The sequence below is a fragment of the Hippocampus bargibanti genome, linkage group LG16, assembly GCF_051943395.1.
Source record: "Hippocampus bargibanti isolate YZ-2025 linkage group LG16, ASM5194339v1, whole genome shotgun sequence".
In the NCBI taxonomy this organism is placed as follows: Eukaryota; Metazoa; Chordata; class Actinopteri; order Syngnathiformes; family Syngnathidae; genus Hippocampus; species Hippocampus bargibanti.
In genome coordinates, this window is record NC_142749.1 from 943,740 (window position 1) to 961,779 (window position 18,040).

The following is an 18,040-nucleotide window of genomic DNA, read 5'->3' on the forward strand; positions in this document are numbered from 1 at the left end:
GTGATCCGACCCGCTTACTACAGCAAAAAGCAAATGGCACACGAGGGTGCAAAATTACGCAATCCCGGAAGATGACATAAATTTACGGGACGCAGGGAAAAATACCTCGGACCGGATACACTCGCGCATCGAAGAAAGAGTCCAGGTACGGTGGCGAGGTGAGTCAATCAACCGGCATTGGTGAGGTGATCGCAAACCGTATAAATGCCCCGTGTCCGTGATTAGAGAATTGACAGCAGGTGGAGGGCGGCCGGGAGAGGCAGCCCCGCCCCCCCACTGTCAACTCGCAAGTGACAGGAGCAAAGAGATGGTTTCGGTGTTCGAACAAATCGCTTTTCGAACAGGGTCCTGGAACGAATTATGGTCGAGAACCGATGTATCACTGTACTTTAAAACACATTAAATAGCTTAATTCAAGAGGCTTGTAAACTATGTTCATCTTTGGACTCTGTGTCTAACCTGTATTGTCTTGTCCGTGGTGAGTGTGAGTATGTGTGTCAATGTGGTTGAACTACTGAGCGTGCACTTTTAGTTACACTGAAACTATAATGGAAGTGGGAATAGTCCTGTATTTAGATTATTGCGAGGTGGAGATGAAGAAATGTCTGTAGAAATTAAGAGTGCGTTGTGTGCACCAGCATCACCATGTGCACTCAGAGGGTGACAGTAATGCATACATACTCACCTGCACAGCATGAGCAACATGTGGTCTGAAATGAAGGCAAGACAGTCTAAGACCCACACTGGTTCACTATGAAGGCATCCGTTTGTCAGGCATGCAGATTGTGGTTTGGCATTATCTTGCCGATATAAACAAAGGAAAAATTGTTTAGGATTTATGGTATGTTCACAGAGGTCCAAATTGGGCCGGGGAGAACATGCAAACTCCATACAGGGAGGCTGAACCGGTTCCTGAACTCACGACCTCTGCACTGCAAAGTCGGCCACTCGACTACCGGGCCGGCCAGCACAGTTTTGTTTATTAGTTTATTTCATGATGTCGCGTGGGGGAGGGTGTAGGAACTTATCCCAGCTGTCTTCGAGCAGTAGGCGGGGACACTCTGAAACTTGCCAGCCAATCACAGGGCACTCAAAAATAAATCAAACAGTGATATTCCCCCTCGTGGTCAAAACAGGTCGCACTTTGGCTCTTCACTAATACAGCCGAAATTAAATAGCCAGGACTGCATCTGTCCAAGTTTACTGAAAATAAAAAGCAATAAAATAAGTTAGATTGCCCCTCGCTCTCCCTCAATAATGTCATGATTTTAAAATGAAAACAGGGGTTTGTCTGTAATGTTTGAATAAAACTAAAAATGAATTCATTAGATCAATTAATTACAGACCCAAGTAATCAAATGCACTTTTTTTGAGTGCCAGTGTTATAGGAGAGTGGCCTTCTTTCCTCCGCGTGTTTGTTAATATCGGATGATGAGGAGTTTTGTTATCCAAATACAGGCAGGAGTCGATGAACAGTACCTTGGATTGGATTGGATGTATTTAGAATTTTACATTTCTTAGCAGCAAAGTTATGAAAGTAAGTAGAAAAACAAAATACAGGAGCTGCTGAAACAGCAGCCACTCTCGCGGGCCCATCATGAAGTCAAAAGATCAAAACAAAACTAAATAGCAAATACAGTAAAGTGTCGTTATATCGATATTCAAGGGAGTCCGAAAAAATATCGATATAACCGGGACTATCGATATATCCGACCCTGTTTGCATGTAATTTTCTCCGTGCGTGCATAGAAATAGTATCGATATAACCGGGACTATCGATATATCCGATATCGATATAACGAGACTTTACTGTAATATGACAATGCAAAGACATAGAGAGTCATTCATTCTTAAGCACTTTCTGTACCCTCTTTGTTGCATGAAGCAGTCCTAGATGAAAAATGAGAGGATCAAAACGTCCTTTTCACCAGTGGATCAAGGACATCATGGTGGAATGTGCTGGTCTGCTACAAGCTAAATGTTGAAAGCAAACACGAAGCAGTAGCATCCATTGACAAAAAGAGACCTCTCTGATTCTAACTTTTTTTCTCTGAACCACACTAAACTTCCTTCCTCAACTGGTTGAAAAAAATAAGCTTAATTGGTGGGAGTAAGTCCCCATAATTAATTTAAATACAACCCCCTCAGCATTAAACACTTGATGAGGACCATAGGCTTCTTTCACCATTTTGAGGAATGATCCCTTGTAGGTGCTTTCACTGTGATAATTGTATCTAGTTTTTCATCAATTGTGATCTGTTTAGCTGGGTTGATAGCTTTTTGCATTAAGTGTACAGATGACTTGTGCGGGTTATTTGTGGAGCCTGAACAAAAGTGTGAGAGTGTGAGAATAGTGAGAAAATGGATAGAAAACAGTTAAAATATCCCATATATTTTAACTGATTTCTATCAATCTTCTCACTATTCTCACACTCTCACACTTTTGTTTTTTGTTTTTTGTTTCAAGCTCTGTCATCTCCCATTGGTGGGTGTGTGTGTGTTTTCTCACTCTCTCTGTCTACCTGTCTCTTTAATGTTTAAACCCCCCCCACCCCACTGCTGGGTTGTTGACCAATCACATGGCCTTAACCGAAGACGCCATTTTGTTTTTTGGAGAACTGCCTCACTCTCTCTCTGCCTGTAACCTAATACCCCACTGCTGCGTTCTTGACCAATCACGTGGCTTTAACCGAAGACTGGGGGCGGGGAATAGAGGACAAACACAGTGGCCACCATTTTCCTGTTAGGAGAACGGGCTCGTTCGCGAACGACACATCTCTCATTGTGGCAGCTCCGTGTGTATCTTGAAAAATAGTTCATCTGCCAAGGTAAAATTTTCATAAATGTAACGTTTGTAAACCAAAACGTTTGTAAGCCAAGGAGTTCGTAAACCGAGGTCTCACTGTATTATTATTATTATTATTATTATTATTAGTATTATTATTATTAGTATTATTATTAGTAGTATTATTATTATTAGTATTATTATATATAATATATATATATATATATATTATATTATATATTATATATATTATATATATATATATTATATATCCATATTATTATATGGAGTCCAAGATGGCGCCCGAGTAGGCAGCCGTCAGTAAGTGCTCTGATGCTTTTTTTGTTGTTTTTGTCTTGTTTTGGTGTTTTCTTTTGTCACTTTGTGTTGTTGTGCGTCGTGTGGAACGGATACGGATTGTTTCTCAGCATTTTTCACCACAACATTCATCAAGGAGGAGACTGTGCTGAGCGGTTGCGCCTTTTCGGCAGCATGAATATGCCAGTACTGTTTTTGAATGGGAGGAATGTCGGAGCCATTTGACTGCCATCGCTAGACACCAAAGGAGCCATTGTGTGTAATGGGCAGCATCTTCACAGCCTCGCTTTGTTCAGTGGAAAGGTCAGTGCTGTTGGACAGTCTGCGGTTGGATGGATGCATGGCTTGAGGAACCCGCGATAAGAAGAAAGCAGCGTCAGTGCAGAGCGCCGATGCGTATGTGGAACTGTCGCGGCTTGGAATTGAAGCTGATTTATGGGGGATCTCTTTTCGTCAATGGATGCTACAGCTGCATGTTTGCTTACAACATTTAGCTTGTAGTCGACGTGCACATTCCACCATGATGTCCCTGATCCACTAGTGAAGAGACGCTATGATCCTCTCCTCTTTCATCTGGAACTGCTTTATGTAACAAAGAGGGTACAGAAAGTGCTTAAGAATGAATGTCTCTCTGTGTCTTTGTGCTGTCATGTTATTTGTTATTTATTTTTTTTTTTGTTCTTTTGACTTCAAGACGGCGCCGCGAGAGTGGCTGCCTTTCCAGTAGCTCCTGTGTTTTGCTTTTCTACTTTCATTTATTTCATAACTTTGCTGCTGTGAAATGTAAATTTCTCCACTGCGAGACTAATAACGGCAAATCCAATCCAATTATTATTATTATTATTATTATTATTATTATTATTATTATTGGCGGCCCAGTAGTCGAGTGGTTAGCAGACCGGCTTCACAGTGCAGAGGTCGCCGGTTCGCGTCCCGGTCCGGCCTCCCTGTGTGGAGTTTGCATGTTCTCCCCGGACCCGCGTGGGTTTTCTCCGGGTCCTCCGGTTTCCTCCCACACTCCGAAAACATGCATGGCAGGCAGATTGACCACTCCAAATTGTCCCTAGGTGTGAGTGTGAGAGTGACTGTTGTATGTCTTTGTGTGCCCTGCGATTGGCTGGCAACCAATTCAGGGTGTCCCCCGCCTCATGCCCGAAGACAGCTGAGATAGGCTCCAGCATCCCCCGTGACCCTAATGAGGAAGAAGCGCTACGGAAAATGAGATGAGATGAGAGATTATTATTATTATCCTCACCATAGGTTTAGCTGCTTGAGCTGCCACATTCTTTATCTTCATGTTTAAGTCATCATATACTGACCTCTAATTCGGTTTGGGGGTTTCCTCTGTGACCCTGGACAGTGCAGTGCCAGGGAGTGTGAGATCATGCTGATTCTACTTGCTGGCTGTCCTGTAAATCACAGTTTTATGGCCCTTGTAATGATCCCCGAGCCAGCGATTTTCACTTTGTCGCACTGCAGATAACCTGCTGCCAACATAGGGGGCTGGGTGGGGGGATGGTGTTCAAGGGTTCAGGATGGTTGAAAAGGGTATTGTAGATTGACAAACACACATTGGAGAATGATGGCCAGGCATAATGTGCAAAGTGCATTAAATGTTTCTTCAGCTGTCATTTGTACTCCTCATATGAAGAGCTTCGTCATCAAACTAAAGTTGTGCTGGTAACTCTGGTCCTATATATAGAAGGACAACACAGAGGCACTCATCCTGGCTGCTCAAGAGCAAGCCCTGAACACCAGAGCCATAGAGGCAGGGATATACCACACCAGACAAGACCCAAAGTGTAGGTTGTGCAAAGAGGCACCTGAGACAATCCAACACATAACTGCAGGGTGTAAGATGCTGGCAGGGAAAGCCTACATGGAGCGCCATAACCAGGTGGCTGGCATAGTCTACCGAAACATCTGTGCGGAGTATGGACTGGAAACCCCAAGGTCAAAATGGGTAACACCTCCCAAGGTAGTAGAGAATGACCGAGCAAAGATCCTGTGGGACTTCCAGATACAGACTGACAAGATGCTAATGGCCAACCAACGAGATATCGTGGTCATAGATAAAGGGGAAAAGAAAGCCGTTGTCGTGGATGTAGCGGTCCCGAGTGATGGAAACATCAGAAAGAAGGAACATGAGAAAATGGAGAAATACCAAGGGCTCAGAGAGGATCTGGAGAGCCTGGAAGGTAAAGGTGACAGTCGTGCCTGTGGTGGTCGGAGCACTCGGGGCAGTGACCCCCAAACTCGATGAGGTGTTGCAACAGATCCCGGGAACAACATCGGATATCTCGGTCCAGAAAAGCGCAGTGCTGGGAACAGCACAGACACTGCGCAGAACCCTCAAGCTTCCTGGCCTCTGGTAGAGGACCCGAGCTAAAAAAAAAAAAAAAAATGTGGGACAGACACCACCCATGAGGGGTGAGGCGAGGATTTAGTGAAGCATTTTGCTGTTTTCCAAAAATTTCTTCTTTTACTCCCCTTTCAAACCATCTATTTTCTATAGGTCGGATTTTGACCTTACTGTCATCAAATGAGTGGCTGCTAGCTTTTAGGTGCAGATGTACTGCAAATTGAGATCCTTGCGATGTTGGTAGTCTTTTTTTGAGAATTATTTTCCCCAATGTATTGCTCTTAATAAGCTTCATTTTTTCATTGGATAGAATAAATAACCTTGCTTTGATTTTAATTTGGCAGCCTATCTTTTGGATGCCCTAATTTTTTTGTCTAAAAGTATTTGTTTGAAATACTGTAGGTAGAGATTTTGTGTTGCCAATGTAAGGCCGTACCCTTTTGTTTCTTCAGGATTTTTGGTTTCTTTTCGTATTCCTTTCTTTTGACATTTGTTGAAAGACCATTGAGGTCTTTCAATGGTTTGTGAGTGCTCTCCTGACATGATTTGACTCCTTTTCTTTACCTTTAACGCTTGTTGGTATTTGTACCAATAAGCGTATTTGATAGTCCGCCCCTTGTGGATGCGATCCCAACGTTTGTGTGCCTGATCGTTGAATCAATTGTCTTCAGAACTTTGATTTCTTTTATTGTTTTATAAGGTCATATGTACTATAAGTTTCATGTTAATGTTTGTGAACAGTTCTCATTCTTACAGCAGCAACTGTTGTATGTCTCAGATTTCTGAAATTTTTAAGGCCAATATATTTCATGAAAACCTATGAGGAACATGAATGTTTTAATGATGAATGATTGGTAATCTCTGAAAAGTATATGTATTATTGTATTGTGATAAACTCTGATCAAACCGTGAAATAATCAGCATCTGACTATCTTACTGTTTTGTTCACATTCCCGTTATTGCAGCACCGTTTTATGGATTCATAACGCAACCCCAGCAATTATTGTAGTCCCTTGGTGTGCCTTATATATGGAAAAAGTTTGAAAATACACCATTCATTGGGGGGGGGTTCGGCTTGTAGTCTGGTGCGCCTTATGTTCCGGAAAATACGGTATTCACACTTTCTATGCATTTTGTATGTAAAATGGGTGACTTGGCTCAGTGAACGTTGGGAAACACTGGTATAACCTTCTTTTGTAGCCAGGTTGGTTTATTTTCATCTTGAACATATGCATTTTTCCTCACAATTTATAAGAGTTAGTAGGTATCTTAAAAGGTTTATCTGTGACATGCTTGCCAAATGACACTTGTCAATTGAACGTGTAGCTGTATGTGGCACATGTCAGATTCACATGTCGCATTGCCAAAAACAAATTCTGCCTATCATCACTGTAAAGGCAATTCGCTATACGGACACATTTTAAACATTTTCTATTTCCTTTTGCATCGTTTTGTTTTCTTGGACTTCCTGTCATGTCACATTCTACCCGCCTTTACATGACGTCACATACTGTCCATCTTTATAAAAGCTCTCCCAACAAGCCTCATCTCTCTCTTTTCCTCTTGGCTCTTTCCCCCTGCCTGCCCCTCGGAGTGGGCAGTCACAATTCGTGCCGCCCCCCAAATTAAAGAATCTTTTTGTTTTTACTTTTGATTCCTGCTTCATTAATAATGACTTTAACAATCACATGCTGACAAAAGTCAGAACGGCTTGCTCAGTCATATTTTGGGAAATAGACTCCCCTTAAAATATTTGTGTGTGAATTCATACGTCATTCATATGTAGTTTCAATACCCAACTGTTGAGATTTCAATGCAAAAGTAACTTTTTAATAATACTGTATATACTGTTTACAAATCCACTCAGCACAGAAGAAATTCCAATGGCCACATTCCTTTAACTGGCCTTTTGTATCTCAAATTGATGGTGTAAGACTAGCACCAAACTTGAAAGTGCATTGGACCTCATTTTTTTCTCAATACTGCATCCTATACTGCACTTCACAAACATGCCGGGGAAGAGATCATAAAATGTCTGGAAGGGTTGAACTCTGATGTTCAAATCCCAGCATGAGTCTGTCAAGAGCTTTTAGGACAAAAAGCCCACGCAATGTCGCGAGTGAGGTTTTTGCTGATCAATCTGGCCCTGCAATTTCAACTGTCTTTGTGACTCATTTTTTGCGTTCTTGTTTTGTATATGATTGTTGCTCAATGTATAGCACTTTGTATGCAGTGTTACCCGTTTGAAAGTGCTCTATACATACCGTTACAGTAAGTTGAATTTAGAATTGAGACAGGCATTTTCCACACGATTGCTTTAGAAAGAAAAAGCTGGCCATGATCAAAAACCCCTGGACCATATAGACCACATGTTCGGTTGGCCTTGAAAATGCATTTGGTGAACAGCTGGTCCTTTTTTTTGTATTTACATTGTATTCATAAGTGTCTTTCAAAACTCTCAGACACTTTACAGTCAGAAGATTTTTCTCTGGCCCTCTGCATTCCGCCACGGTTGATCTGTGACAAATACGCTCACTCACTACCGGTTGACTGACAACCTGGTTGGATAATCTTGTGATATTCTAGCCTAAATGCCTCGACTAGAGTAAACCATTTTGTACTATACAATTTTAGTGTGTTAAGTTGGCACAATTGTTTGTTACCTTATTATGGGCCATTTTTCTTTGCTTCTAGATGTATGAAAATAAGAGTGAATTGTTCAAAGTATTTAGTGCCCTCGTGCCCCGTTGAAAAGCACTGCATAAATAAAGATGTATTACTGTATATGGCATTTAGAAAGACTAATAAAAAGCTGACAGTGCTTTGCGAAGGAGTGGGGCTCATGTTGAGCACAGTGCAGAGCATAATTTTTGTGTCGTCCTTGGTGCCTGTGTAATAACTAGGCTCATTTTTATTCAACCCTCCACAAGTAGATATTAAACACACAAGGTAGCAGCTCTTTCTGTGCATGTAACCCACCTGCTTACTATGCTGGCCACATCTGTCTGAAGGAGTGACATTAATTTGGGATCAGGCAGATTAGAGTATAATACTATAGAGGACTATTAGGGGATGCAAATGAGAGTCACAGGTTAGTCTCAGGATTGGCCTTGCCGTGCAAATGGGGTGCTTTGCAAGACGACACGGTGTTCTAAATGAATATGCATGTATGATTGCGATGGGAGACAGGTGGTGGACTGACTGGTTAGTGCGTCAGCCTCAAGTACAGAGGTGCAAGGCTCGATTCAAGTCTTTCTGTCTGCACTTTGCATGTTGTCACCATGCCTTCATGCTCATTGGACACTCGAAATTAGGGTTGTCCAAACCCGGTCAAAGAGGGTTTTATTTATATATATATATATATATATATATATATAAAACCAACTAAATATTGTGGTTATAGATAAAGGGCAAAGGAAAGCCGTTGTCGTGGATGTAGCGGTCCCGAGTGATGGAAACATCGGAAAGAAGGAACATAAGAAAATCGAGAAATACCAAGGGCTCAGAAATGAGCTGGAGAGAGCCTGGAAGGTAAAGGTCGTGCCTGTCGTGGTCAGAGCACTTGGGGCAGTGACCCCCAAACTCGATGAGTGGTTGCCACAGATCCCAGGAACAACATCGGATATCTCGGTCCAGAAAAGTGCAGTGCTGGGAACAGCACGGAAATTGCGCAGAGCCCTCAGCTATGGGGGGAATGTCGTGCCACACTGCGTCGTTGCGTCACGTCCGTCATAATCTTAGTGCACGACTCCGTTACATATATATATAATCAAAAGTCAAAGTCAAAGCTTTATTGTCAAATATGCTAATATGCATGACATACAGTACAGATGAAATCAATGTCCTCTCGGACCCAGCATGCAAGGCACTAATAACGTGGCTAAAAAGACATACAATTGAAACAGACAATACATGTAATTTCTGAATGTAAAGTGAGATAGTGTCGAATGTAAAGTGACGTAGTGACGTATGTAAAGTGAGGTACTGACGTATATAAAGTGACGTAATGCAGTAATGCAAAAACAAACAACAAGAAAGGGTTGAAGTGGTTGAAGTGAGGTCTTGCAGAAAAGAAATGAGAATGAACAAAAAGTAGCGTTCAGGATGATAGTACAGCGTGTAGCATGTCCTCAGAGTTCGGTGAGTGTGGCAGTGGGAAGGGGCATGCTGGGCAGGGCTGGGAGGGAGTTGAGTCTCCGGACTGCCTGGAGACAGAAACTGTCCTTGAGCCTGCTGGTCTTGGCTCGGAGACTCCGCAGTCTCCTACCCGATGGCAGCGGGCTGAAGAGGCTGTGGGAGGGGTGGGTGGGATCACCAGGGGTCCTGATGGCTCTGCGCGTGAGGCGGGTGTTGTAAATGTCCTGAAGGAGGGGGGGGGGGGAGAAAGACACTGACGATCTTCTCAGCTGTCCTCACGATGCGCTGCAGAGTCTTACGGCAGGACACAGTGCAGGCGCCGTACCACACGGTGATACAGCCAGTCAGGATGCTCTCGATGGTACCGCGGTCGAAGGAGGTCGTGATGGGGGTTGGGGCTCCAACTCTTTTGAGCTTGCGGAGGAAGTACAGACGCCGGTGGGATTTCTTGGCTCGTGATGACGAGTTGTAGCTCCAGGAAAGGTCTTCGGATATGTGCACTCCCAGGAACTTGGTGCTGCTCACTCTCTCCACTGCAGTACCGTCGATGGTGAGTGGAGCATACTGGGGGCGCACTCTCCTGAAGTCCACAACAATCTCCTTCGTCTTCTCCACATTCAGACGGAGATTGTTGTCCTTGCACCACGTGGCAAGGTGGCTGACCTCGTCCCTGTAGGCTGTCTCCTCATCGTTGTTGATGAGGCCCACCACAGTTGTGTCAGCCGCAAACTTTATGAAGAGGGTGGAGCTAGGTGATGATGGTGAGCAGTCAATTTCATTCATTCATGCCTTTCAAAGGCGCTTATGAATGAATTTGATTATATAAGGCATAAGGCATATCGAAGGTGCATAATTGGCTTTTGAGAAAATGGAATGCCTTTAGATGCGCGCTACAGTGTGGGAAACACACTAAGTTGTAAACTTGTGTCTGTTTCTTATATTTGCACCTGCGGAGACAGTTCTTGTGGCATATCACTGATTTGATGGGCCCTATGATTTTCTTTCTCCCTAGACATCCATTGTTCCCCCTGCTGGCGTTGTTATTTGAGAAATGTGAGCAGGCTACACAGGGATCTGAGTGCATCACGTCTGCCAGCTTTGATGTCGACATTGAAAACTTTGTTCACCAGCAGGAGCTGGATCATAAGCCTTTCTTCAGTGAAGACCCAGAGCTTGACAACTTGGTGAGTATTTTGGTTTGATAAAATATCTGATCATAACTGACATTGAGGTGAACTACTGGGCTGCTTTATAAGAGTAGTGGAACATCTAGGCCAATGCAAATATTAAGTTTGGTAAATAAAACCAAACTGTACAAACATGTACTGCAAATACAGTACGTGTTTTTGTTTTACAAAATACAGTGAAACCTCAGCTTACCTTACCTTACGAACGTTTCGGTTTACGAACATCAAATTTAGGAAAATTAAAAATTGATATAAGCACTACTTTTCGCGATACACACCCACTACGACTGGCGGAGTGATCTTAAGATCTGGCGGAGTGATCTTCGGATCTTCGGCGGAAGCACACGACCGAACAGCGCTCCAGCCAGCGCACCTTTCCACACCCCCTCTCTCGGAATTCACAAGTCGATCACCTCCGAGGAGCTTTTTGCAAATAATTTTACTATTAGGAAATGAATGCAAGATGAAACACGAACGAGGTGTGCGTTTGTGGCGCCACATGTGCACACCGCGGCTATCATGTCAATCTCAGCCTGACACATCTCTCACGCTGTGTGTCACTTCCCTGAGAGTAACATTCTACGACCATTCTACAAATAAAGAGTCTGTTACCGTTCAGCATTGCTACCATCCTTCGCCTAAAAGCTTTACAGAAAGGGGTTATTTAGTCGATACTTTCACGTGATTAATGACACCGAAATTGTCACATGCGAGTTGACAGCTGGGGCGCGGCCGCCGCTCGCGACCTCCGCCAGCGACACTTTTTCATTTCATTTCAACGAGTCGCTGTCACCTCACCAGTGACATGGTTACGACGCTTGTGCTGGCAAGACCAACACTTTGTTAGCCGCGATTGCCTAAGTTTGGTGCTTTCCGGGATCGCGAATGTGCGTGGTGTGCGTGTTGATCCCCTCATCACCGACACTGGGACATTTCAACGAGGCGCTAATCCTCAATAGTGACATGATTACGAATCCTCGCTGTGTCTTGTGCTGGCAAGTTCAAGAGTTTGCTTTGCCGAGGTGATTGTTAGCAGCGGCGGCGTAAATTTGGTGCTTTCCGGGATCGCAAATGTGCTGGACGGATCGCCCCGCCCGCCTTCTTTTGTCACATTTTATTCCGCGTCCGTGGAATCATCGGACTCGCGCCTTTTGTTGTAATAAAATCTCTGCCAGCACCTACGGGAATAGAAATGGATGCAGATGACATCGATAAGCTTGTTGCTGACCATAATGAGGTCCTCAACAAAGAGGATTTGATTTGCCTTCAAGAGGACAAGCAGAAGCAGGCCATCCAGGAGTTGATGTGCAGGCTTTTATTGAACAGTTCCATCCAGAAAAGAATCAGAATCAGAATCAGAATCATCTTTATTGCCAAGGACGTAGAACACACAAGGAATTTGTTTCCGGTTGAACACGCTGCAGTAGTATCATCATCAAAAAATTGCAAAGAGGCACTATACAGTTCAATTTGGGCTACTGTTCAAACAGTTAATGGCTTGGGGGAAGAAGCTGTTTAAATGTCTGCTGGATTTGGTGCGCATGGGTCGCTAGCGCCTGCCTGAGGGGAGTAGCTGGAAAAGGTGGTGGGCAGGGTGCGGAGGGTCCAGTATGATTTTCCACACCCTAGTTTGGATTATTGCAGTGTGCAAGTCCTCGAGAGTGGGTAGGGCGGTGCCAATGATTTTTTCCGCCGTCCTAACTGTCCGTTGAAGTCGGATTTTGTCCATTTTTGTGGTGGCCCCGAACGAAACGGTGATGGAAGAACACAGGATGGGTTCGATGACAGCCGTGTAGAAATGTTGCAGTACCTCCTGTGGCAGGCCATGCTTCTTTAGCAGCCTCAGGAAGTACATTCTCTGTTGGGCCTTTTTCAGGATAGAGTTGGTGTTGACCTCCCACTTCATGTCCTGGGAGACTCCGATTCCCAGGAACTTGAAGGTCTCAACGGTTGACACGAGGCAGTTGGATAGTGTAAGGGGTAGCTGTGGTGAAAAGGCTGTGAGAATCATCAACATGATGAATGATAATGTGATGCCTCAGTTTCGTAAGATCTTACAAGTCAGAAAGCAACAGTTGTCAATTAAGAGCCATCAACGACCATCACAAATGTAAATAAAGTGACTTTATTATATAGTGGAGAATATAAAGAGAGTTAGAGGCTCTTGATATTAGGTGTATTAGACTAGGGTGTACTGTCGCCTTTTAAGAAAAGTGAAAACATTTGGGTGAGCGTTATAGTGGATAAAATATGGTACTCCTTACACAGTGCAGTGTATTTCTTTCATTCCAATACAATAGCACATTTATTATACATAGAATAAGGTATGTTGTGTGTAGTTTTAAGGCTTATTTAGTTGAAAATTATATTTCATGAAGACCTGGGAACGGATTATTCTCATGTTAATGGTTTCCTATGGGAAAAAAAAATTGGGATACACACTTTTCGCCTTACACACTCTGTCTGGGGACCAATTAAGTTCGTAAACCAAGGTCTCACTGTACTTAAGGCGGTGAGAACAGTGGGCTTGGGATGTTCTTCTTTTGCCTGCATTCACCCACAGACTTTTGATTTCTACTTGTTTGTATCTGATGTCTGCTGCACCATCTATCTTCACGACAAGCACATACAGTAAAGTAGAATCATTTGGGCAGATTTTGAAGAATTAGGATATCCCAATAGTGAGCAAACTTTTTGTAAATATTTGATTGAAGCTTTTCAACACAAAATCAATTAGACTTTCCGACAATGTAAGGTAGTGAGTTTATAGCCTGTATAGCAATATGTATAAATGTAGTATATAAAAATGTCTCTCGTGGAAATGTCCAAAATCAATACGTCATGTAACCACCATTATTATCCAAAACCTCTTCGATTTGGGGGTCACTCATGCTTCAGATGTTGCCATTCTAATTTATTTACACTCCACCATGACATTATGACGCAGCTGATGGATATATAGAGACTTTCTCCTGCTCCACCTTTTGTTTGGGGATTCCCCACAAATGTTGAATATGTTTAAAATCTGGGGACATTCTTGACCCATCCACCACCGTTACCCTCAGCGAATTTCAGTTCAAATAGATCAAATGGATAATTTTCAGTGTGGATCACAAAGCAAATAATAGCCTGCGCACTCAAACCAATCCTTCAGCCTTTTGCTTGTTGTTACAAAAGGCCTTTGAACTGGAAGATCATGCTGAGTAGTTAACATGAGGTTATGGTCCAACAATTCAGATGGGGCAAGGGCGTACCGCTACTCACAACTCTTGTCGTTACATGAGGCAAGTCCAGGGTTTTATTGTCCCTCGGTGTAGTGTAGATGTTCTAGTTAAAAGTGGGGAGTCCTGAATGCAACCTTCAGTGAGTCAAATACCAAGCCTCTCAGTGGACGAACCGGGCAACAGGTGTGTGACTGACACTTTGCATTTGTGCAGTGAGTTGAGGAGAGACAACAGTTGGTCAAAATCCATACTTAGCATTTGCCTTGAAATAAGGTGTCAGCGTAAGCAGTAGCACATGTACATGAGACAGCGACCCCGCCCCTCCCAAAAAAATGCACACGCACACCAACGCAGACACACACACACACACACACACACACACACACACACACACACACACACACACACACACACACACACACACACACACACACACACACACACACACACATACACACATACACGTTTTTTCGACATGGTGGGGACAATGTGTGCAAAAGTTTTGACCCGTGGGAACTCAATTTCAAACATCATCGAATCATGTCAAACCAAAACTACCAGCATGTGGCGCTTATTTTTTTACAAGAGACAATATTTAGAGCCTGTAAGGTCAGCAATTGTGTTTTGCAGGAGCCATGATCGTATATTTTTGGACAATTCTAAATGTTGAACACATAAATTGTGAAATATTTTGTTCACATGCACAACAGGGTCCAAGCCCCCTCCCATTTTCTGACACGATATCCGACAGAATAATTAAGCACCAGATGTAGGTCTGCCAGGTTCTGTCACAACCAAAAGTTTGACTGCATCCAGTATTGGACTTTTCAATGTGCTATTCTTTATTATTTATCTGTGAATTACATCCCATTGGTGCTGCTAGCAAATTATTGTTTCATAAATGTGCTGAGTTCCTACACTTGTTGTGCTCTTTGTGTAGTTTTTAGATTTGTATGTTTAATCTATGGAAATATCTATTGTCTTTTAATTACATATTGACTAACAACCTGTGCAGATCGGACATAAATGACAATTTTTTTAATTTTCTCAATTTGCAATCTAAGTTGCTAGAACAAACATACTTTTTCTTGCATATTTATTGGATTGGATTGGATTTGCCTTTATTAGTCTCGCAGTGGAGAAATTTACATTTGACAGCAGCAAAGTTATGAAAGAAATGAAAGTAGAAAAGCAAAATACAGAAGCTGCTGGAAAGGCAGCCACTCTCGCGGCGGCGTCTTGAAGTCAAAAGAAAAAAAAACTAAATAACAAAAAACATGACAACACAGAGAGACATTCATTCTTAAGCACTTTCTGTACCCTCTTTGTTACATAAAGCAGTTCTAGATGAAAGAGGAGAGGATCAAAGCGTCTTTCCACTAGTGGATCAGGGACACCATGGTGGAATAGTGAACGTCGACTACAAGCTAAATGTGAAATCAAACACACAGCTGTAGCATCCATTGACGAAAAGAGATTGTCTCACATCTCCTGTCCCTCATAAATCCGCTTCAATTCCAACCCGCGACAGTTCCATATACGCATCGAAGCTCTGCGCTGACGCTCCTTCCTTCTTACCGCGGGCTCCTCAAGCCATGTGTCCATACAGCTGCAGACTGTCCAACAGCACCGACCTTTCCGCTGAACAAAGTGGGGCTGTGAAGATGCTGCCCATTATAGGCTCAAAAAAGCACAATCGCCCCTTTGCTGTCCAGCGATGACAGTCAAATGGCACCGACTTTCCTCACAATCGAAAACAGAACTGGCATATTCATGCTGCCGAAAAGGCGCAACTGCTCAGCACAGTCTCCTCCTTGATGATTGTCGTGGCCAAAAATGTTGAAAAACAATCCGTATCCATTCCACACGACGCACAACAACACAAAGTGACAAAAGAAAGGACAAAAACAACAAAAAAAGCAAGGCTCATGGGAGCACTTTCTGACGGTTGCATACTCGCGCGCCATCTTATAAAATAGATTGAAGAGAATCAAATAAATTAACACTGCTCATCGATGAGAAGGTTTCTTCAGCCGTCATCTGTACAATTTTGAAGGTTTCGGACGTTTCGCCTCCTATCCGAGAGGCTTCATCAGCGAACTAAAGTCTGACTGGTCGTATCGGCCCTATTTATATATCCCTAATGAATCATTAGGGATATATAAATAGGATAGTCGTATCGGCCCTATTTATATATCCCTATATATAAATAGGGACGATACTCTGATCTTCAAGAGGTACCGCTTTATCTCCACAAAGGTCTTCATTCCTCCAACACCGTGTACGATGAGAGTGATGTCTTCGCTTCTAAGGTTCAGTTTGTCTGCAGTCACGTGGGTGATGTAATTGGTGTCAGATGCCAGGTCAATCAGTGTTCCAATCTTTTGTCCAGCATTTGCGGTGACTTCCAATAACATCATCAACACTGGCAGTTCCTGCAATCCACTTCTTTCTAAAAGTCTGATTTGGCTTTTGTGTTTGACATCTTGGCTGCAGCATTGGAGAACGCATCATGAAAGTGCCTTGCCAGCTCTGGGGAAAGCCTCTTGACAAAGTTTTCTTGTTCCTCTGTGTACGTTCTCCTGCTTTTACCATCCATGGATCCAGGTTTGCTCCTCTTCTGTGCTGAGCTGCTTTTCTTGTTCAGACAGAGGTTGAAATGATGCTCAGGTGCATGTTCATCCTTGCAGGCATGGTTGGTGCATAGGAAGTCATCTTTGCAGTCTGAACTGACATTATGGACATATAAGACATCTGTTGCATGCTGCCAGCTTCTTAACAGCAGCTTTCTTGTCTGCAAGCTGCAATGCCCGGAACTGCATGCAGTAGTAGAGCTTCTTCCTGTGCTTCCCATCTCCGCAGACAACACAGCCATTGCGGTCATCACATGCCCTGGTGGATTTCGTCCTGGCATATCTTGGCTCAGGCTTTGATTCCCTCTTATTTGGTTCCTCATCCAATTGTTCCAGCTGCTCATAAATACTCTCTTGCCCTTTCAGGAAGTCCAACAAACCGTCAAACCTGTTGACTGGAGTTACAGCATTCCTGGGATCTGCTGCATAGATGAGCCATTCCTTTCTGAGAGGTGCTGGGAGATTCCCCTCAATCAACCTGGTCACAAGTGGGTTTTTGATAGCGCCAGTGTCCCCGAGCTCACTGAGATCTTGAAGTGCTTTCTCCACAGCTTGGATTAGCTCCACTAGTCTTCGTGGCTGGTTGCTTTTGACGGGTTGTATTCTCTGCAGCCCCTCCACAATTTCTATAGCAATGGACGTCCGGTTGCCATAGCGATTCTCCAGAACACGGAAGATGTCATCAGCCGTGATATGGGTGGTGAGACAAAGATCTTTCCGGATCTTGTCCTCAACACTGTCCAGCAATTGGGCCCTTTTCACTTCCCTGGTTGGCTCACCTTGTCTTTGGAGCGCTTCCCAGTCCTTTTTCCACCTGTAGAAGTCACGTTTGATTCCGGTGAACTTAGGAAGGGTTATTGGCTTCAACTTGATGGTTGGTACGGGGTGACTGGACGTAATTGGTTCCTTCCTGACCTCTTCTTTACCCCTCTTGTATGAAGTCAGCCTTTTTGGAGACAAGCTTGGTGGCTTGAATTTCCAGGGCTTTTAAGGTTGTCAGGATTTCAGCTACTGTATCTTCAGGAATCCATTGTCTCCACCGGCTATGTACCTCTTTTGCAGTCTTCATTAATCATTCAAGGTGGTTCAGCAAGAACTGGTATCCATCCAGGTTCATATCCTCAGGGTGCACAGCAGTGGTGCGTCTGCACTCTTTCTGTGCTGTCAGAAGAGCTATGGATACTTTTTTTTTCCAAACTTGTTCCACAGGACCTTCTGAAGTAAACCTTTGACCTCCGCCCACTTTGACACACATTCTATTTAAGTATTGTCCAGATCTTTTTGCTGCACTTCAGTGAGTTCTGTTTCCCCATCTCTTAGCTGTATCAGGAGTTTGGCCTCTATCTTGTCATTGGCTTCCATAACTTTGTCAGCTGCTGCGATGAGCGTCTTAA

The 18,040-nt window shown here is 43.5% G+C and overlaps 1 protein-coding gene across 3 annotated transcripts in view; it reads left to right on the forward strand.

The window, feature by feature from the left end:
• Positions 1-18,040, forward strand: part of pknox2 (pbx/knotted 1 homeobox 2) — a 164,436-nt gene that overhangs the window by 118,144 nt on the left and 28,252 nt on the right. For all 3 annotated transcript variants that reach the window (XM_089017221.1, XM_089017219.1, XM_089017220.1), the window contains one exon: positions 10,615-10,786. In XM_089017221.1, the coding sequence (XP_088873347.1) occupies positions 10,615-10,786 (172 nt within the window). The remainder of the gene's footprint in view (positions 1-10,614; positions 10,787-18,040) is intronic.